The sequence below is a fragment of the Crinia signifera genome, chromosome 1 (genome assembly GCF_055691185.1).
Source record: "Crinia signifera chromosome 1, ASM5569118v1, whole genome shotgun sequence".
NCBI classification, from domain to species: domain Eukaryota; kingdom Metazoa; phylum Chordata; class Amphibia; order Anura; family Myobatrachidae; genus Crinia; species Crinia signifera.
In genome coordinates, this window is record NC_139217.1 from 309,698,555 (window position 1) to 309,721,333 (window position 22,779).

At 45.7% G+C, this 22,779-nt stretch overlaps 1 protein-coding gene across 1 annotated transcript in view; it reads right to left on the bottom strand.

The window, feature by feature from the left end:
• Positions 1-13,347, bottom strand: part of LOC146078915 (guanine nucleotide-binding protein G(q) subunit alpha) — a 114,368-nt gene extending 101,021 nt beyond the window's left edge. The window contains exon 1 of the mRNA XM_083186143.1: positions 12,326-13,347. Coding sequence (XP_083042269.1) covers positions 12,326-12,461 — 136 coding nt within the window. The 5' untranslated portion in view covers positions 12,462-13,347. The remainder of the gene's footprint in view (positions 1-12,325) is intronic.
• Between the last annotated feature and the right edge of the window lie 9,432 nt (positions 13,348-22,779).

The following is a 22,779-nucleotide window of genomic DNA, read 5'->3' on the forward strand; positions in this document are numbered from 1 at the left end:
GTACCACGGCCAAGTCCCAAGGTTCTGTTGGGGCTGTGAAAGGGGGTTGCAAATGCAGCACCCCTTTTAAGAAGGTCTGGACTTCTGGAATCAAGGATAACCATCGGTGAAAAAACACAGATAGGGACGAAATTTGGGAGGCAAGCTTCAAACCCGCTGAAAACCCAGACTGTAGAGATTCCAGAAGTCTGACAAGAGAAAAGATTGCCTTGGGCACCTTCCGGGCTTCACACCAGTGGATGTATGCTTCCAAATGCGATGGTTACGTGACGCCATAACATCTTTTCTAGCCTTGAACATCGTAGGGATAACCGACAGAGGAATAACCTTCCTCCTTAGTAGGTCACCTCAACCGCCATGCTGTCAAACGTAGACAAGGTAAGTCGGGGTAGACGAATAGAACCTGTTGCAACAGATCCTCTCGCAGCGGAAGTCGCCAAGGATCATCTGCCAGAAGATCTTTGAGGTCTGAGTACCAGGGCCGGCGAGGCCAGTCCGGGGCTATCAGTATGACCGCAGTAGACTACCTCTAAATCCGTTTCAGTACATTTTGTATCAACGGAATTGGTAGAAACAGGTAGACTAGATGGTAGTCCCATGGAATGGACAAGGCATCCACCTGGAACCTGAGATCTGGCACAGTAGTGTGGTAGCTTGTGATTTAGTCTGGATGCCATGAAATCTATTTATGGCATCCCCCAGCAACTGATCAGTTGTTGAAACACCTAATCCGCCTCCCAATTCTCCACTCCTGGGATGAAGATCGCAGAGAAATTGAGTGCGTAAGATTTCGCCCAGTTCAGGATTGGCCGAACTTCCCTCATTGCAACCTTGCTCCTGGTTCCTCCCTGTCAATTTACGTAAGATACAGCTGTGATGTTGTCCAACTGTATTCTTACTGCCATTCCTATCAGGAGAGCATGAGCCTGAGCCAATGCCAGTCTGATCGCTCGCAGTTCCAGAATGTTGATAGGTAACTTTGCCTCCTGAAGCGTCCAAAGGCCCTGAAAGGTGTATCCTAGGGTCACAGCTCCCCATCCCCGAAGGCGGGCATACGATGTAACCATCGTCCACGCTTGGGCTTGGAAACTGCGGCCATGTGTTAGATTGGATGTGTTGAGCCACCATTGAAGGGAGAGTTGCACTTCCCTGGAGAGGACAATCGTCTTGTGAAGATGAAGGTGGGACCCTGACCATTGGGCAATGAGGTTTCCTTGGAATGTCCTGGAATGAAATCTTCCGAAAGGCAGTGCCACAAAGGAGGCCACCATCATTTTTCCTCTACCGTGTCGAAAAGGAGACCTAGGGCCTTATTCTAGTTCACTCTGACAAATTCCTTCTTAGATGGACAAAACCATGTGCACTGCAGGTGGGGCAGATGTAACTTGTGCAGAGAGAATTAAGGCCCCCATACATTATGCGATTTGGGCCCGATTTCACCCGATTCGGATGAATCAGGCTGTGAAATCGTCCCAAATCGCATGTTTTGACACCCTATCTGACCCGATGCGCGGTCCCGTGCGCATCGGATCGGAGTCGGGTAGTCGCACCGGCTGCACATAAGATTTCCTAGAGGAAAGAAGAGGCCAGCTCCATCTGTAACTACATTACTCATTTTGATTTAAAACGCCTGGATTCAAGCATGGCTATCCTTAAAACTTGGACTGTAAGGCATATTTTGGGAAATTCAAGGCTAAAGTGTGATTTTAGCAACAGTATCGGCAAGTAAGCCAATCAGACAGAGCTGGATTAAGGATTGGGGGGGGGGGGGGTCCTAATGCACTAAGAAAAGCTCTAAAATTAAGATCATAGCATCACAAATCACTAAAATTATTATTATTTTTTTTTTTTTTAATGATTGGGTTACTGCCTTATTTGCATGAAGCAATTCATACACCACCGTTGCTCATATATGTAAGATTAGCAGGGCCAGAATCTTAGCATTTATTTAGTGGAGATGGAGCTGAAAACTTCACGTTTATTAGGAAATACTACTAGAAGATCTGTCAATGGCGGCGCCTGTATCTCTCTGTCCGGAAGAGACAGGGAGCCCCCATGTGCTGCCTGCAGAGTACCAATGTGAGTCCATCGCCGATGAGACCCAGCGCAAAGCAGAGGAACTGCTTGCGGTGGAAAGGGAGACCCAGTGTCGGGAAGGAGAAGCCCTGCACTGGCAAAGAGAAGGAGAGTTGGCGCCAGGTGAGAGATAGGGAGACCCTGCCCTGGAAAGAGGAACCCAGCAGAACAAGGTACACTACACATTCAGTGTCACTATGCTTTCAACCCCTGCTCCACCCAGCAACCAGTGAGTGGGGGTACGCTTACTTATCCTTCCTATTTGAGAATTTTAAGGGGTCTTACTGAAAGAAACCTTTATGAGAGTTTATCACATAATATCTATGTGAGTAGAGGTAAGCCCCCTGGAGTAGACCTATTAAACAAACACTTCATAAATATACTACAGAGATCTGTACTCTATAGGATAAAGAAGAATACTCTTATTTCAAAACATTGTAGAACGTAATCACTTTATTGGTTTCACTTGTTTACACAATTGTATGTTTTTCATTCTTTTATGATCATATTGGGACATTTATGAAAAAAACGGACTACACACCTTGAAAATTTATTTGAAAAAGGATCGATACACCCACCTTTTTTGGAACATACAGAAGGGAAGTACTTTCCGGTTTAATTTAGCGCTGTGCACCGTGTTTGGAACTCAAAACCTTTTTTGTTCCTGCTCAACCTTCTGCCCCCCCCCCCCCCCCTCCTCTCGCCATATGTGCCCCTACCCATGTGTTATTCTGTCCCTGCCATGTAAGCCTCTGCCCCTGCCCATGTGTGCACCTGCCAATGTGTACCTCTGTCCCTGCCCATCTGAGCCCATATCCATGTGTGCCTCTGTCCCTGCCCATATGTGCCTCTCTCCCTACCCATCTGTGCCTCTGTCCCTGTGTGCCCATGCATGCCTCTCTCCCTGTGTCCCTGAATTTTGGCTCAATTTGTGAGCGTGTATGTAAAGTTTGGCTCAACTATGTGGCAAAACATGAATTTAATTCTTAATCTGGGTGGCATGACATGAATTTTGGTTCACTCTGGGTGGCATGATGTGAATTTTGACTCAATATATGTTGCATAACGTGAATATTTGCTCTTTCAGTGTGGCATGATGTGAATTCTGGCTCAGTCCGGGTACCTGGATGTGAATTTTGGCTCATTCCGGATACCAAGGTGTGAATTTCGGCTCGGTCCGGTACAGAGAAGGGGATTTTTGGCTCAGTTTGGTTACCAGGATGTGAATTTTAGCTCAATTCAGGTGGCATGACGTGAATTTTGGCACTTTAATTTTGGCACAAAGGTGCCCATACACAGAGTGATTCTTTTTTGCGATGTAATGGGCAGTCCCTCGCATGGGCAGTCCCTCGCATCGCAAAGCACAAAAAGTATGTGCTGCACGTACTTTTTTAACTAGATTGCATCTAGTTCAAAATGCATGCTGCTTCAGCACATTGCATACATTTTTAACTAGATGCAATGTGATCTAGTTGAAATGCATGGAGCACATCACTACATGTATGGGCACCTTAACATGAATTTTGGCTGATTCCGTAATGTTTATGGGGCAAGTATAAGGGGCTCTACTATTGTGTTGCATAATGTACATAAGAAGTATATGGTGTGGCACACTACACTCAAGGGCACATCCCATTTTAGGTGACCATGCCCCCTTTTTCTGGAGCGAGTGCACCGTCACTGCGCACATAACCCCAGCCTTCACTTTTCCATACCCCCACTTTAAAATTTCCACTTCAACCACTGTCTATATATAGATCTATATAGCATCATTTTGCACTTTAGAATTAAAATGTGCCTTCCTGACTGAAAAATGTGCCCTCCCTGTAGTCAGCACACTATTCTGTATACATGAGCAAATACACTGTAGCCCTTATTCTGGTTGACTGGGTCGGCCACCCAGTGTTCTTAGCCCCGCCTACCGTATGGAACGCTCACACCGTCCGAATGCAGTAAGACGCTGAGTGAACATACCGCGAGTGGATGTTTCATGTGAACTACTCCCCCATCTGTGGGAACTTCCCCCATCCTCTGATGGTCGTCGAATGAAAGCGGTCAGACAGCTCGGAGTGCTCCGGACATTTTTCCATGAGAAAGGTTGGATATGGGAGGCCAGCTGACATCTGGCTAGGTCAGCTGTCCACCCCCCAGACGTGCGTCACGACCATACTCCCAGCGTTTTCATGGGAACGCCCATGAAATGCGGGGCATACGCATATGATAATGAGCCCAAACAGCTCTTCACGCCCCTCTCCACCCCCTGCTCGGATGGGTCCGTACGATCCTTTTCTGCACGGAATTCACGCAATACATCGGCCATCCGACCTAGCACGCAGCCGCCCGACTCAATCAGAATAAAGGGCCCGTATGTACATTCAGTTGGTTTACTTCAATAAAAAAAATTACTCCTTTCTAATTGATGTATATCAAGACTCATTCCCCCTTTCAGACCGCACCTTTTACTCAGACTGAATTTACCATTTTTTTCTAAACAGTAATAAAGCAGGGTCCTACCTGTTTCAGACACATTTTTTTACCATCCACTGTTTTCTATGGGCTTAAACGGGATCAATGTTGTGAAGGGATAAAAATGGCATTGAAGTACCGTTTAAAAATATGCGGTGTGAAAGGGGTTTTATTTGGCAGACCCGTTTTTAGAAACATTTTAAAATACCGGGTCAAAGCCGATTTTGCGGTCTGAAAGCAGCATAACTCGGAAGCCAGGTTGGCTAGTACATTTTGAAACAATTCTCCAGCAGCCTCAGGCTGAGAATCCCAGGGTTGAGACACCACTTCCTGTGTCTGGTCAGCGAGAGCAAGCTTCACACAGGGAAACACCCTTAATATTTCTTGCAAGAAAACACTTTTAGGGCAGCCTTAGAGGAGGTAGCCCTGTCTGTCATTATGCTAGCTAAGACTGTGTACACACGGGGGCGATTTTGTCTAATATCACAGGCAATATGGTCAATGAGCGACCATATTGCCCGCAATGCGAGTGTGCACCGGCGATATATCACGGGTGCACGCTCCCGTTTTCTCCCCCGTAGTGATCGCTGGTCGCAGGAGCTCCCCCGGCAATATCTTTTTCATCAGCGACCATCTCTGGTCGCTGATGCAAACGGGGCACTGACCAATATAAATCGCTCATCGCGAGCGATATATGGCTCTGCGATATATCCCCACCGTGTGTACGGAGCTTTACAGTGTGTTAGTGACAAAGGTAGCACACACACTCAGGCATACACTGAAGAAACCTCTACCCCCAGATATATTAAGGTCCATACACACCGGGTGACTATGCCCAGCGTGTATGGACAGCAATGATCACTATCATCGCTGCGGGGAAAGCCGCTCAGTGCATACACACAGATCGGCTTTCCCCCTGCCCGGCGCCGACGGAGGGGGTAGGATGGCGTTGCATTGTGTAGTGCTATGCAAAGCAGTCCTGAAAGCCGCTCATCTGCTGGTATATGTAAAATAGGCTCAATTCAACAGACCAATTCAAATTTAATTCCTAACATTACACATTATAACCATGCAGCACTTGTTCAACATCTTCAAGATTATATTTAACATGTATTTATACTAATTATTTACTAAAAGATAATTTATTAATAGATTGTTGTTTAGTTTCCTTTCACCATGATCAGGAGATACCGCCTGGATTGCAGGAGAGACCTCTCCACTGGAACACTTGCAGACTGTGGCATAGATTGTGTCATTAAAAAAAGGCTTGAATTCCCATAGCACTCTTTATTCTTTTAGTGTTCATTCTAGCACCCGCCATATTTGAAAACCCATACAGTTCCTCTTCCCTGCCTGGGGTGTCGCTGTCTGCTGTAGTGCTTCTAGCACAGTGTGGTCTGTATATCAGCACTGATAAGCAAACAAGACCGGTGCTAGAAACCCCACAGCAGACAGCGACACCCCAGACAGGCAAGAGGAACTGCATGGGGTTTCAAATATGGCGTGTGCTAGAATGAACACTATTCTATTGTTGTGTAAGATTTCTCCAGCGAGGTCTAGCAAAAAATACCTTTCTCTTGTGGTAAACTAGAGGTAATAATTCTATAGGGTGTTCAGTATATATGAACTCCAGGATGGGATGTGGGGGTCACCAGGGAGTTGAGAAGCACAACTTTATATGTCCAATTTTCTTTTTGATTGTCAGGCTCAGCATTAGGTTGGCAAATTAATAAAAAGGTGTCTGAATAAGATTGGAACAGCACCTAAGATTGGAACAGCGCCTTAGATACACTTTTGTTTTCTCCTCCACCCGTTTATAAGGAAAGGTCTAAACACTATACCTTTTTGTGTAATATTCTAGAATACAATACACTTCAGTCTTCCCCAGTGGCTGCAATACTTTTTATCTGAATGGGCCTTATTGGGAATTTTGACCGTCAATGTGGATCGCGTGGATTTCCCCGTTTTCTTTATTTCAGGAAAGGTTATTTTCAAAATATTCCAAATGGATTAGTTGGAGGCTTCCTTGGCTAAGAAATCCAGAGCACCAACATGTTTGAGAATTACATAACCGGGATCCCCACAAACACAACAATTGGTTACTCATTGTTTTTTTTACTTCATGGTATAAGGCTTGAAGACAATGATCCCCATGTCTTCTTGTGATCCATCTTGTTTCGCATAGCATGTATTCTGCTTTTCATTACTAATCTGTTTTATGATTAGTAATTACAGTCAATAAGTTTGATTTGATATTATATTAAGTGTACCGATTTGTCATCTTGTTGATTTTTGTATTTTCATGATATGCTTTAATAAATAATGGGTACCTAATGAGAGCAAAAAAACTGATCCGGTGGGCACTCAAAAAACAACCTCCCCCTAAAATAATTTTTCTTGGCATCAAACTGTTAAGATTGTAACCGCCATAATTCCGGATTACAAAAATTAGTTGTTCATGGCTGAAAAACTGCTATATTCTGAATAACTCAAGTCATATAAAACGATAATCATTAATTATAAACATTTGTTATTTTGAATAATGCTCTTTAAAACATGCTTGTCCTCACAATCCCACTCTCTTCCTAATGTGCTCCTCTCCATTGGCAAATACATAGAGAGGTGAAGCCATAACAGGCATGTCACACTCAAAATCCCAATTGGGCCAAATAATATCATGGTCTAGGCATGTATCGGCTGAAATAAAAATAAAGTCTTATATGCAATTTTGTAAGGTTTTTATGAGGGCATTTATGGCGGTTTATCTCTAATATGCCTGCCTTCCAGTCCAGTCCAGTGACCCTGTCACAGTAAGCATACACCAGAGATCACAGTTTAGAGGGCATTTGAATTTGCCCACCCAACTGTGATATTGTTCGTGGTTCTTGCGGCCGGCATATGGACGATCGGCCATAGACAAAGACCGATATGCCAATAGATCTTCAGATATATCAGCATTGGCTGTGCTGCAGGGCTTGATCTGATATGTCTGTACGACTCTATTAACAGACATATTGGGCGAAATCTAATAGGATGAGGGAATCAGAAAGTGAGAGATTTGGTGAAAAATCTCCAGTTTTTAAAAGCGGCAATAATTTACACTGCAAAACCAGTTTGATTTTGCAGTGTAAATGATTGTGTGGAACAAGATTGGACCCGAATGTGCAGAGTATGGGGGGGGGTCTTTATACCAAGAGTTTGCAGAAACCAAAAGGTCTCCTCACCCAATGAACATGTGTGTACACACATGCATGTTTAAATTTGACAATCAAGCAAGAGTTACCGCCTAGGGCTTGATTCAATTAGCACCAGTAATTTACAGTGCAAGAAAAAGGAGGTAAACCTGAGGTTGAACAAGGACACACCCTTCTTTCTTGTGCAGTAAATTTGCCACTAATGTGCGTTATGCCATGAGAACCAGAAAACATATGCAGGGCTATGGGCGTCTGTGACACCCAGAATATAGCGTGAATTTTTGTTCAAGTCCCCCTCAGGCTGAAAACAGAAATCCACATTAAGTGCAGCCTGCAAGTTTATCATGGGTTATAATTTAATAGCCCTGAAAGAGCAATTAGCTCATTGGGTAATTACCACAGCTAATTGAAAGCGGCAATAACATGATAAAATTCTACTCATGTCCAAACAGCAGCTCATGGGGTAAGTTATGTGGGCACACAAAAAAACCAACACTATTTTCTGGGCAATATCACGGATTGTGTAATGGTTAGCATTACTGCCTCACAGTGCTGAAGTCATGGGTTCGATTCCCACCATGGCCCTAACTGTGCAGATATTCTCCCCGTTCGCGTGGGTTTCCTCCGAGTACTCAGTTTCCTCCCACAATCCAAAAAAATACCGGTAGGTCAATTGGCTTCCAACAAAATGAACCCTAGAATGTCTGTGTGTGCATGTACATGTGGTAGGGAATATAGATTGTAAGCTGGGGCAGGGACTTATGTGAATGTTCAACTAGATTATGTAAAGCGCTGCGGAATATGTGTGCACTATATAAGAAACCGATAATAAATAAAGAAAATATTGAGAATCTTGGCAGTCCAACTGTTGTTAAACTATACATCAGTTTTAGCATGGCCAAAAGCAACACTGTTACAGGGAATTCTGGGATGTGTAATTCAACAACAGCTGGAGTGCCAAGGTTCTCCATCACTGGTCTAGAGCAACCACATTGGCATCACAATTGCATCATATGTGGACAGCCTTATTAACCAATCAATAGATTTAACCTGTATGGTCAGTAGCAACAGTTGTCATATCTGTACAGTAAAAAATGTGCCTGTATAAGAAGCTCTGCAGACACTCTTAGCAGAATGCCTGACAATGTGGGTGGGGCCATATCTGCTAACACATATTTATGTAAAAGGACAGTTTTGATACAGTAGTGTAATTTAGCAATCCTCAGATTGTACCAGGCTTTCAAACATGGTTTGATCCCTTAACATCTAAAGGTCCATACACACTGGGCGACTATGCCCAGCTTGTATGGACAGCGATGATTGTGTTCATTGGCGGGGGGAAAGCCGCTCAGTGCACTGAGCAGCTTTCCCCCTGCCCGGTTCCGACAGAGGGGGGGGGGGGGGGGGGGGGGGGGGGTCGGCTTTCAAGGCCCATACACACATTTTAAATTCTAAAGACTTTGCTAAAATCTCTGATAGATAAATCCTTCAAAAGTAGTGCGTACACACTGAGCTATTTTTGCCAAAGAGCAAGACAGTTTCAGGTGACGAAACACTTTGCTGAAAATTTTTCAATATAAAAGGCTATTTACATAATGGGAGGGATTTGAATTCCAAGGGTGGGAGCAGGGGCCATTTTATTCAGTGGATTTTCTGTACTTGGGGCCTGATTCAGAACTGATTGGGCTGCGTATATTCAGAGCCCAGCGATCAGGTAAACGCCACCCGAGGCGCCCCAACCAGGAAAAATCCCACCCATGTGCACAGCTACAATTTCATTTGCAGCCATACATGTAGGGAGAAATCCATTCACCTGCGCCAGCCATAAAAAATATATGGGTGGTCAGTGGCAGCGGTAACGTTATGTATATGTTGCCGCTATAAAAAAAACATACATTGGTGGGCAGTGGTGACAGTAATATATACATTGCCTGCCTGTGACAGCAATGTATATATTACTGGGTAATAATACTGTAAAATCATTGGTGCCAGGGATAAATACATTGCTGGCCTGTAGCAGGGGAGGTAGCAGGGCGGGACCGCCGGGCGAAGGTGACACATCTTGCGCTGTACACACAAAGTGATGATGGTTGAAAAATGAACCATCATCACCAAACATGGTGGTAAAACGAGCCGACGGCCCACCTCGCTAACGATGATGCGGAAGCACGTATCATGGTTAGAAGTTCATCGCTGGGGCATACACAATGGGCAATGTTGAGCGCAAAATCTCTCATAACGGCCATTTTGAGAGATTTTACTCTAAAAATCGCCCAGTGTGTATGGGCCTTTACACTGCCCCCCCCCCCCCCAGAAGGAAACTTATGCAAGCCCATACAGGAAGCATTACATTTTTCACCATGAACTAGATTATTTATTATGAACAGTTAATATAGCGCAGACATATTCCGCAGTGCTTTACAGAGAACATTTGAACATTCAAATCCGTCCCTGCCCCAGTGGAGCATACAATCTATATTCCCTATTAAATGTACATGTGCTTACATTCATTCTAGGTCTAAATTCGTTGTGCGCCAATTAACCTACCAGTATATTTTTAGATTGTGGGATGAAACCAAAATACCCAGAGTAAACCCATGCAAGCACGGTGAGAATATACAAACTCCACACAGTTAGGCCATGGTGGGAATTAAACCCATGACCTCAGTGCTGTGAGGTAGCCCTGGATGCTTAAGGGGCACATTTACTTTTGGATACTTGCATCCAACTTCCCCAAAACACCTGTTTTTGGGGTTTAGCTGCAAATATTAAGTACCTCCCGAATTAATCTAGGAGGGACTTCAGCATGAATCTACGATCCCTGCTGCCCCGCTTGCAGCTGCATCCCTATAAGTTTCTTTGGGAAATGTGATGCTGCCCGATGTTTCAATATTGGGCAGCATTGCATCAAGTCACAGGGCTACCACCATTCTGAGATGGCCGCAGCCCATTGTACCCTGGGCTACAGACCGCACTGCCGGTGGGGCAGTACGGTCAGCGCTTACCACCTGTGCGCAGACCCCCTGGTGAAGCAGATCAAAGCCAATGCAATGCAATCCTGGGCAGATCACATATGCGATCCTATGGTAAACGGGACCCTATATGAGTAAGCTTCATAAGTTTGTTTTAGCCGAGAAAAAACACCACCAATTTCATTCTCCATCTTTATAAAAGCAGACAAGAACACAGTGGCTCTGGAATGGAAGCAGGTTTACAGCACCAAGCTTCTCTCAACAGTTAGGCCATATATAACAGAGACAATCACTGTGCCAGCTAAGCTCCATTTTTTTATTCATTGGACACTTCCAGACATCAATATTGGAAGACAACATTAGTGCTCATGTGTGTAATGTATAAAAACAATAACCTACATCACTGTATCAGACTCCATTCAGTGTACCTGCAATCCACATAGAAGATTTTTGTTTTTACAAAGCATTTGCACAAGAAAATAAATAAGCATTTGGGTCGCTGAGTAACATTTATACACATTATCGGACATATCTTTGATTGTTAAAAAAAAAAGCATGTTTAAAAAATAGTAAGTTACATTTCTAAACATAAAAATGAAAGTATGCTATGTATGCAATGTTCACACAAGATGCATACATATTTACGATGCATTATCCCTGGGACTAGAGAGCACACTTAACATACACACCAGCACAGAAAACACAGTTAAACCTTTAATGAATGTGAAATACAATTTCCCACATCATGTTTTGTTTCCCCTTGTTATTTTTGCAGGAGGAGGGTTTACTAGACCAATTAAAATATATTGACAAGGAGAACACACTTCCATTAGCATATATGTAGCCATACATGGGCTTTTTGATACATGAATGACAGCAAAGCTGTCAGAAGAATAGCTATACTTTTATCATCTAACATGTTATAAATACAATGCATGTATTCCTATTTACATGCTGTGAATAGGTTAAATAGTAGTTAATGTGTAAATATGATCAGGTACCAGTAACAGGGCATTAGTTAGCCAATGTATGGATAAGGCCCCTATTCAAATAATCTACATTTTAACCCGAAAACTGCAGCAAAAAAAGCATTGAATATATATATATATATATATATATATATATATATATATATATATATATATATATATATATATATACATACATACATACATACACACACACACACACAATGTGCAGTGTGGATAGGGTGTGTACACACGATGGGTTATATGGATATACAGACAAGTATGGGAGCGTTCAGATAAATGGCTCATCATACAGTATGGCCTATACCACACACATACCAGGGGGCTGTATAGAATGACTATTTACCATTGTGGGGGAAAGTGTCATTTATTACACCGTCCAAATCTGTGCTGGTGCCCAGTATGTACCAACGTACACTGAGGGATGTCATATTATATAGCTATGCATACACATATATAAATGTCAGCAGAAAGCAGCTGCATGCATGTTCCAGGCTGGCTGCATGGTGGCTGTTGCAGGAGACAGTACGGATGAATGGACACATGAGGAGAGGGAGGGGGCACATGTGTGCAGGAAGAGGCCGCAGCGAGCCCAGCCAGCAACACCCGGCCAGGGGCAGACACTCACCGAGAAGGAGCAGTTTGAGCTCCCGGCGGGCGTCCCTCTTGTCGCGGCGAAGCTGCCTCTCGATCTCGTCGTTGATCCTCCGTGCCTCCTTGGCCTCCTCGCTGAGGCAGCACGCCATGATGGACTCTAGAGTCATGTCTCCTGACTGCTGTAGAGAGACAGACCCCCACCCTACTAGTCACACACCCGCTGCTAGGCTTCTCCTGCTGGCCGCTGGAATGGCAGTGCAGTGCGGTGGGTGGGGGGGGATGCACAGTGCGCGGGGTAGATCTATGGGTGTGTGCTCCGCAGCGTGAGGGAGCCCGGCACCCAGTGCCCCCGGCTGGTGGTGTGATGGCACCCCTGAGTGGGTGGGAGGGTGCAGTCGCTGCCCGAGTACAGGGGACACCTAACGCCCGATCCGCTGTCACTCGCCTCCTGCTCCAGCAACTCCGCCTCCTCCTCTCACAACCATGCAGCAAACAACATGGTGACATCCATGGGAAGCGCAGCAGCGCTAGGGACGTGCGGCTAGTTGCGGGGCTGCTGCTTCCTGCTCCTAGGCGTTATACTCCCACTTTCCTCAGTAACCGCAGCTGCTGCAGTGCTCAGTCCGGAGCGCCCAGTGCTAGCAGACGCCCTTCCCCCTCTCACACATCCCCTGCTCTTCTCTCTGGGATCTGCTGCTGCCGCTGCTCCCCTCTTATTCCGCCTGTGTCATACCCCCCGCTCTATAGCGCTGCTGCTGGTGGCACTGGGCGTCTGTCTCTGATGCTCGCATTCCCCCACCCTAGCCAGCCGTCTCTATAGCTGTGCTCCCCGGGCGTGGTGAGGCAGAATATGGCGGACCTTCTCCCAGCAAGCAGCAGCGGCGGGGACAGACAGTTATACAGGAGTGCTGCAAACCCAATGGCAGCAGCAATGTCTCACTATAGCAGCAAATCAGTGCACCCTATGCCCGGCCAGCGCTGCCGCCCTCACACCCACCACTCTGCACCGCACCTCATACATACAACATACATACATATAGATCTGTATATTTGGTACAGTCTCTAGGCTATGCATGTCATTCTATTACAAGCAATTCACTATTGGATCATATGACGTCGAGAAACTGGGGAGGAGAAAGCTGCAAATGAAGGGGAGGCAAAGAGGGATCAGTGATCCTGCAATACAGCCTGCTCACAGCTTCATGTGGGAGACCTTCCATGTAATATACATCTAAATAGGTCTATACTTTACTAGGTTAGAACTACTGCACACTGTATATCTGCATAGAGTAACGCAATTATCATTCATGTGGAAATATTTTCTGATCTATATGTGCCAGCATTTTATATACAATGCAACTCTGTTACTCTTCATCCTATATTTCTGCTTTGTTTATGCGTTCACAGGCCAGGTTTGTCTGCTCACAAGGTGACACTACAGGTGAGCTAAGGGCACATCTGTTTGAAGAAAAAAAACAGAATTGGTCCTGGCGGAGATTCCATCACAGGAAAGAGTGCCTCCAGGGTAGCTTCTGACAGAGAAGGGAGTGAACCATTTCCTATATAATCAATCTAGAGAATACACCTCCACCTGCTGCTGTCATACTGTATTTGTGTCTTCAAAGCAAAATTCTGTTGAATGCAATGTATATGACTAACAAATCTATGACAAACAAGCAGAAAATCAGTTAATATTTGATCAAAATTCATTTCTAAAATACTGTACATGCTAGACTAGTGACAAGATACAAATAAAACATGAGTTTGGGGCACCTTTTTATTTGACCGGTAGTTTCCCATAGCATTCTAGCTTTTATGCTATAGAAGGTGCTAGATAAATTATAAGTAGAATCTTATTGGCTGCATTAGGCAGCATGTCTCAATTAAAAAAATCCACACTTTAATAAATTTACACCTTAAAAGGTTTTTTTTCTATGATGAGAATTCGGTACTTGTTTCCTAGCACAGCGACCATCGGGTCCCATCGCATACCTTAACTTAAGGTATGCGATGGGACCCGACGGACCCGATTTTCGGGCTTTGTTTGAGGTTTCCCGACAAATGTAAAATCGGGTCCATCGATGCGACCGACCCGATTTTACATTGTAAGCATTGTATGTAGGGAGGCCAATCCCGGGATCGGCGGGATCCCGGGATTTAGGCCTAAAATCGTCAGGATTTGAATCCCGGGATTGAAGGTTTCAATCCCGGGATTTCGGGATTAGTATCCCAGTGCTAAATGTACTTTTTTTTTCAAAGCCGGGCAGCGCTGAGCACTTTAGAATGGCTCAGATGCTGCCCGGCTGTCTGCTCCGTACCCCCCGGTGGCCGATTGGTCCGCTCTCCGCTGTGTGCAGGTGCTCTGTGATGACAGGCATGACGGCGCCCAGGCTGCGCAGCGTGACCCCTGACATGCCACACTGCGCAGCCCGTCCGCCGCCATGCCTGTCCGTGCACTAAATTCAGCACAAGCACACAATCGCTCAGCCGCCCGCCCGCCCCGCCGCTGGATGGATGGAGGAACATTGCTCCTGCTGCTGCCTGTCACCACTACCTCTGTAAGTGACAGCGCAGGGCAGGGGGATGGGGAAGAGTGGCGGGCGGGCAGGCGGGGCAAAGTAAGAGGGCATTAATATTGATATTTGGGGGGGGGGTCATTTTTTGTGTTTTTTTATTAGGGAGGCCAATCCCGGGATTGAGCATTTTTCAATCCCGAATCCCGGGATTGAAAAAATGCCCCGGGATTGGCCTCCCTAATTGTATGTAATGTTAAATTCCTATGTAAAATCAGGTCCATTGTATTGCCATTATAATAAACGATTTTACATAGGAACCAATGTAAATGGCCCCCCATACACGATTTTTGATTGTATACCCACCCTGATGGGTAATTTTTATGTCAAATGCCCCCCCCATTGTTAAGGCCACCCCACGATGAATGCCAACCCGAAGCGTGGCGAGCGCAGGCGGTACGCGTCCTCCGACCTTCTCATACCCCCACTATCCACGTGCGCTCGCCACGCTTCGGGCTCGGTGGCTCGCTGCGCTCGCCACACTGTATAAAATCAACTCCACGCGGTCGTGGATAGTCGGAGGACGCGTAACGATGCCCCTCACGGGCTCGCTGCGCTCGCCACGCTTCGGGATCACGTTGATCATGCCGTGGCGTTAACAATGGGGGGCATACAATGAAAAATGGGGTCTGGGGGGCATTTAACATTGGGGCCAATGTAAAATCGGGTTGGTTGGGGGCAATCGCATTGCATGCAATTTGGTTGCATGCGATGCGATTGACCCGATTTTTTCCAAACCGATTGCATACAATTAAAATCGGTGGCGCCGTGCTAGGAAACAAGTACCGAGAATTCTATTGACGGATTGATGTTACTATAAACAACCAATCAGATTCTATCTATTATCTTCTAGAACAGGGGTTAGCAACAGGCTGCTACTGACTGGCCCGTTGCTGTATGTGTGTCCAATGGCGGCTGAGAGCACGTGCGGGGTAGTCCTGTATAGTTGAAACTCAGACTGTGCATAGCAGACCCGGCTCATGCGCACGCAAGCCGCATGACTATGCCATTGGCACACACAGTCGCCATTGGACACACATACACCAGTGCCAAGCCGCCCGCCCCCCGCATGTCACTACAGCCGCAGTGCTGCCGCCCAGGATGGTGCGCAAGTGTTTGGAATATCTAAAGAGGGGCAGGTGTGTGGCATTACTAATGGGGGCAGGTGTGTGGAATAACTAAGGAGGAGCTGGTGTGTGGAAATGTGAGGGGCATATGTGGAATTACTAATGTAAGGCGCAAGTATAAGGGGCCTACTATTGTGTTGCATGATGTGTAAGAGGGGTATATGGAGTGCTAGACTTCATTCAAAGACACACCCCTATTTCTGGAGTGCGGCCCTCAAATATATGCTGGGCCGTATTAAGTATTATAAGTATTAAGTGGCCCCCCAGCTGAAATAATTGCCAACCCCTGTTCTAGAAGGTGCTAAATAAAAGCATATTTTTCCAGCTGAAAAAAAGTCTAGTTGATTTAGACTATTCAAGGTCATTTTTTCTAGACAGTCTAAAGAATTTTGCCTATTTACTCCTTTCATTTGCCTCGCCTGTCTAAATGAGTAATTTAGACTTTTTGTTGCAAATTGTCTAAACTCAGTAAGGTTAATCTGATTTAGCCTATTCAGTGTCAGATTGTCGAAATGGATTCTACAGCTTTCAGTCAGGCTTTAACCAATGTGAACTAGACTATTTCTTCTGTCGGGACTAGTCTACATAACATAAAATAATATTTTATTTTTTTAAATTAATCAATGTAATTGATTGTCATTTTGTTTGTTAATATATTTGTTATGTTTATTATTGCCCATTTGAATATATTTAGATATTTTTTCATTTTTTTTACTCTGTCCCCATCACACCAGCATCCCTCTGTCATCATCACACCTACACCTCTCTGTCCCCATCGCACCTGCCCCTCTCTGTCCCCATCGCACCAGCACCCCTCTGTCCCTATCGCACCTGCCCCTCTCTCTGTCCCATATCACATAAGATGGTGGTCGCTGATAACACTCAGTCCCCTACTAGTGGGACTCTTGAAACTTTAAATACCCACAATAGTGTTATATGGCACCTAGATATTAATATTGTAACCTTCTGGTATATTAATGTCTTTCCATGGTTCAGTATAAACAAAAGTACTTATTTATATGTAGTAAAACATTTATTGAAATACAAAAAACAATAATAAATATATATGAATATATATACAGGGCTATTTTTGGGCCAGAACACCCCGGAACGCCGTTCCTGAACCTCTTTTGCAAAATTACGGCATCAGGAACGACGTTCCGGGACCTCAGTGGCCTGCCCATCAGTCTCCACCATCTCCGCCGCTGACATAGGGCTTCCCTTCGGCAGGAGCCCCTGACTGGTCTTGCAGGCCGGCTACTGATTGGCTGCTGACCCGCAAGCCAATCAGAGCTCGCAGGACTGCAGCCAATCAGGAGCCGGCCCACAAGCTCTGATTGGTTGATGGACAAGTCAGGGGCATCGGAATGGGGAGAGAGAGGCGCCGTGACAGGGAGGGACAGGGAACGGACAACGGTAGTGGCGGACAGGATGGGGAGCTGTGCTAAGTCCCGATATCCCTCGTCAGCGGTGGAGCAATATGTGTATCTCACAACGTGGGAAAATATGTGTGTCTGGCACTGTGGGGGCATATGTGTATCTGGCACGGCACTATTGGGGGCATATGTGTATCTGGCACTGCACTATTGGGGACATGTGTGTATCTGGCACTGCACTATTGGGGGCATGTGTGTGGGACCCCCATTTTCATTGGCTACCCCCCATGTGGCATGTGGCCACACCCAATTTTTGGTGCAGGCCTTTGTTACCGCCTGAGCCTATATATTTTTTTTTTGGTAAGCAAACATAGATTTGGGCACCCCAAAACTGTGGCTATTGTGGGTTGGGGGGGGGGGGGGGGTATCAATTGGCAATTTGCCCACTCACATAAAGCAAGATACACATATACTAGAAAAAGGCATAATGTCGGAATAGGGACACTTGTGCTGCACCAATTAGGACTCACTCTCCCTCGATATGAAGGTACCTGATATGTACCAATCTTGTGAGGTCAAACTTTTTAGTTTGTATTGGGCCACATAAACTCTTGTGGGTAGATTTAGAAAAATCTCCTATAAAAGAGGATCAGCCACCTCAGAATGACAGGCTATCCGATTCCCTTGGGTAATTTAGATATATAGAGAGAGAGAGAGAAGAAAGAAAAAATGCAGCACTCCAGCGTAGACAAAAACGATTTCTTAGTAGTGAATAGATACAGCAACGTTTCAACACTTGCGTGTTGTCCTCAGGCTCAATAGAAACAGTGAAATAACAGACCTTAAATAGCTCCCTGTGTGCTGTCTGCCCGCGAATCCAGCTCACGCTGCAGGCGGCGTGTGCTTAGGTGACGTCAATCAGATGCGGCCTATTGCGACCGTAATGACAACAATCTGATCACCATGGAGACAAGAGACGCGGCTGTCCGGCTATCTAGCCGTGAGCACGCATATCAGGTCTACACAGTGAATATGTGCAAAATGTTATGGCAGGTATTCAATGTGTAGAATCGCGGGTGGCAGCGAATCCTGTGTAGGATTCGCTGCACTTTCGCTGCAATTCTCTCTGTAGGGCGATTCGCCGGGCGGCCGCCCGTCCGCCCTATTCAACGCGTCAGGGGCTCTCCACCCCTGATGGCGAAAATTCCCCCCTACAGCGAATACCACTCCCGGCTCTCTCCCCTGCTTCTGCGGCTATACTGCCACTGCAGGGGATGGAGCGGAGTCACGGCGGGGAAGCCCGCTGATGCCGCCAGATGCCCCCGCACAGCCTCAGGTCAGGGACGGGTCCAGCAGCAGCAATAGCAGACCTCCGGCCCCAGCAGTCCCAGTGGAGTGCTGACATCTGCTATCACCGCGCTGGGGCTGCTATTGCTGCTGCTGCTGGAGCCGTCTCTCCCTACTGTCAGGTCAGTGTCCCACCTGTTGCCCTTCTGGGTCGGGGAGCAGAGCGGGCTGCATGTCGGGTGTCGGATCCCGGCTGAGAGGTCCCCGGGCTGCTGAGCGACATCTTCCTCCAGGTGGTGCCCCCCTTTCCCCTCCGCAGCAGTCCGCACTTTACTGAACGGGCGGGGGCGCCGTTGATCTGACATAGGGGCTGCAGGGACCCCCTGTCCGCTGGTGGGTGGCATGCAGCAGGGTCTGGCAGGATGTCCCTGCGGTGTATGTGAGATCAGCGGCGGGGTCCCTGCAGTGGATGAGAACTACTAGTTCCCATCCACTGCAGGGACCCCGCCACTGATCTCACATACACTGCAGGGACCTCCTGCCCGCCAGCGCTACCTGACATGACCCTGCGCTGCCAGACCCCACTGCATGCCACCCACCAGCGGGCAGGGGGTCCCTGCAACCCTTATTTGAGATCAGCGGGGCCCCCCTGTAATATGTAAGTGAATCAGCTGCACAGCATATGTAATGTGACCAGCAGCGCCCCCTGCATATGGTATGTAAAAATAAAAATAAAAGAATAAAAAATATATTTGTGTTACTTGTCCAGTTAAAAAAATAGAAAGACTCATAAAAATATTTAATAACTGATTTTTTTACACCCCCCCAAAAAAAACATAATTTTAAAGGATCACATTCCAGTTCACCTAAAAAAGATGACGAATGTGAAATGGAGAATCATGGCAAAAATCAATGGAGAAAGCAGTTGAATTGAATACACTCCCGGCGAATTCCACTAAAAACCCCATTGAAAAACACCAGCGAATAGTGGCGAATCGCAAATGGCGAATCGGCAGTCTTTCACTCTTCATTTGCAGCGAATTCTGTTCATTGAATAGGGTGAATTGTTTTTTTCTGTGAGAAAATTCGCTGTAAACCCGGCCAATTGCCTGATTCGCCAGGAAATACGGCGAATCAGAGGCATTGAATACTGGCCTATAATGTTATATTGAGCCTGAAGACAACACGCAAGTGTTGAAACGTTGCTGTATCTATTCACTAATAACAAATAGTTTTTGTCTACGATATTCTTCTACATATGCCCCTTGTGCTATGCGGGCACCCGCGGTAAACTTGCTGGATGTGTGGATGTGCCGGACCTAACCCGTTTATATATATCCATCAAGGAGCACCTCCGTAATATCAGACATGGGGTGCTTAACCACAGTGTCCCTAGGCACTTTAAGGAGGCCCACAATTGTGACCCGCGGTCCCTTACTTTTAAGGGTATCGAATTGGTCCATAATAGTAAAAGGGGTGGTGATCACGAAAAGCTTTTACTGAAACGAGAAACCACCTGGATCCTCAGGCTTAATACCCTTGCCCCTATTGGATTGAATGAGGGTTACGAGATAACCCCATTCATCAACCAATGAGGGTGGCTCAAACTATACATTATATATTGTACTTTGATCCTACTCTTCCCTTTTATATTGTTGTTGCCTCTTTGCTGTTTTTTCATATCTCATCCATCTACTCATTTAAGGTGATATATCCTACTCCTGACCATTGAGAATTTTTTATATATATATATTTTTTTTAAATCAATGAGGGGTGTTTTGTACATTTATTTGTTACACTATTGTAATGTTTACATTTGTGTACATATATGCAATTGTTTTTTAAAAAAATGTTATATTATGTAAAGCTGGGGCTAAATTGCTCACATCTGGCGCGCTTTTTTCCATTTTTTATCTATTTTGTTTATTTTATTTTTTCCATATATATGTGTTATAAATTTTCAGTCAACCCTTAAGCTGGGTACACATATGTACAATCGTCGGGCCGTTCTTCCGATCTGCGGACGAACGGCCGTTCGATTGTATATATGTGTACGCTGTCCCGATCCCTTCGTTGCGATCGATAAACGGCCAAAAACGCTCTTGGCCGTCCACGGTCGGTCGGTCGCAGGTTCTTTGCTGCTTAATATTCTTCCGACAGGACGGCTCCATATCGAAAGAAAAGTGACATGTGTACGCACATTCGATCGATATGCAGCCCGTTCCTGCGATCATTCCTCCCAAAAGCAGCACGCCCATGTGGGTGTTGACTAGCTGCGTCATCCCTCCATCAGCGCAGCATGTAAACAACAGGAAGTCTTCTCCCCCGTACTTTCCGCGCCATGCTGTTAAAGAATATTCGTTGTGTGTGCATTCCTTTTGAAATAAATAATCGTTGTGTGTGCATTCCTGACAGATATAGTTATAGAAGTAGATAGATAGATAGATAGATAGATAGATAGATATGTGATGTTCATTGTTCTGCATAAACACTTAACATTTATTAAGAAATACTGACAAAAAATACTGTGAACACTTTGTTTATTTGGGTGGTCGGACCTGAACAGAGTATCACATACAGGTGCTTGCGTTAAGGTGTAGCAGGAACGCCCACCCACCCAAAAAACATAAAAACACATTTGAACATGGTGGTGTATGTAGTGGAAAGCGGGCCCACGGCAGCAACGCATCACATGGGAACATCCCGGCCTGCTCACATGTGATGCATTGCTGCCGTGAGACTGCTTGCCATGACATAAGTGCCACGTGTGAAGGTGTAGCAGGAACGCCCACCCACCAAAAAAACATAAAAACACATTTGAACATGGTGGTGTATGTAGTGGAAAGCGGGCCCACGGCAGCAACGCATCACATGGGAACATCCCGGCCTGCTCACATGGGATGCGTTGCTGCCGTGAGACTGCTTGCCACGACATGCACCATGCTTCTATTTTTTGACTTTACAATGCAAACCGTTGTAAATTTTCTCATATAAAGAGTGTACTACTGCTACGCCTTTTTGGATTTTTGAAATTTTTTGGGCTACGGTATGGACTTTTCCGCTTAGTTCTTGTAGACATTTATGGACTTGTGTCATGTTTTCTTGCATTGTGCTTTCGTCGCTGGACGTGTCAGGTGATGGTGTGTTCTTCTCCCCCTCTGCACTGACATCTGAAATCTCGATGATATCTATAATAAGTACAGATAAAGAAAGGTTTACCTTTCCACAAATGATACGTCACTATCCCATAAAGATGATTTGCAGTATACACTCACCATCTACACTGCTGGTGATCGCAATCACTTGGTGGCCCTCTGCGGTCCCTTCCATCGGCTGGGCAGCCTGGATATCATCTATAGTGACAAGGTAAAGTGACATATTACTACCCCTTGTTGTGTGTATAAAACATGTGTTGTTCTGTTGGTGTGCTGGTACAAAACCTTACCTGTTGTACTCTCCTTCTTTATTTTTAGGTTGGAGGCCCTGTCTCTGCCTTCCTCATGTCTTCTCCTGGGATGGATTTCCTCTGAGTAAAAACAAGCAACATGTCAGCAAAACACACAAAATGTAATGGATCATGACAGTATATTAATAAAGCTACCTAGGGCATTGGACTCACTTCTTTTAATAATTCCACGAATTTTCTTGAGCTTGGCCTGCTCCTTGTGCTTCAGGTCCGACCACCGTTTTTGGAGCTGGTATTTGGACCTTCTTTTCCCAAACTTCTCCTTTATCTCCTTGCATACACGCTGCATAATAATTTCTTTTCTATAATTTGTCTTGGGGTATGTTTTTCTCGAACAATCGTAGTCCCTTCTATCCAGCATTTTGACCATCAGTTCCACCTCTGCAGATGACATGGCGGATGCGCGCGTCACTTTTTTCTCCTTGTTGTCAGCGATTTCTTTATCTGTTGTTATCAGTGCTGAATTGGAAAACAAAGGTTCTGTAGGTTCTGTACTGGCCTCCCCCATATGCGGAGGCGCCAGACCCTCCGACATGGCTCCTCGATGTCCCGTGTCTGTGTGACGCGAAGCACGTGAGTGGGGCGGAGATTCGTGTGCTCATCCAATCACTGTGTTTCAAGCCACGTTCAGCACGAAAGAATATTCCGTCGTTGCT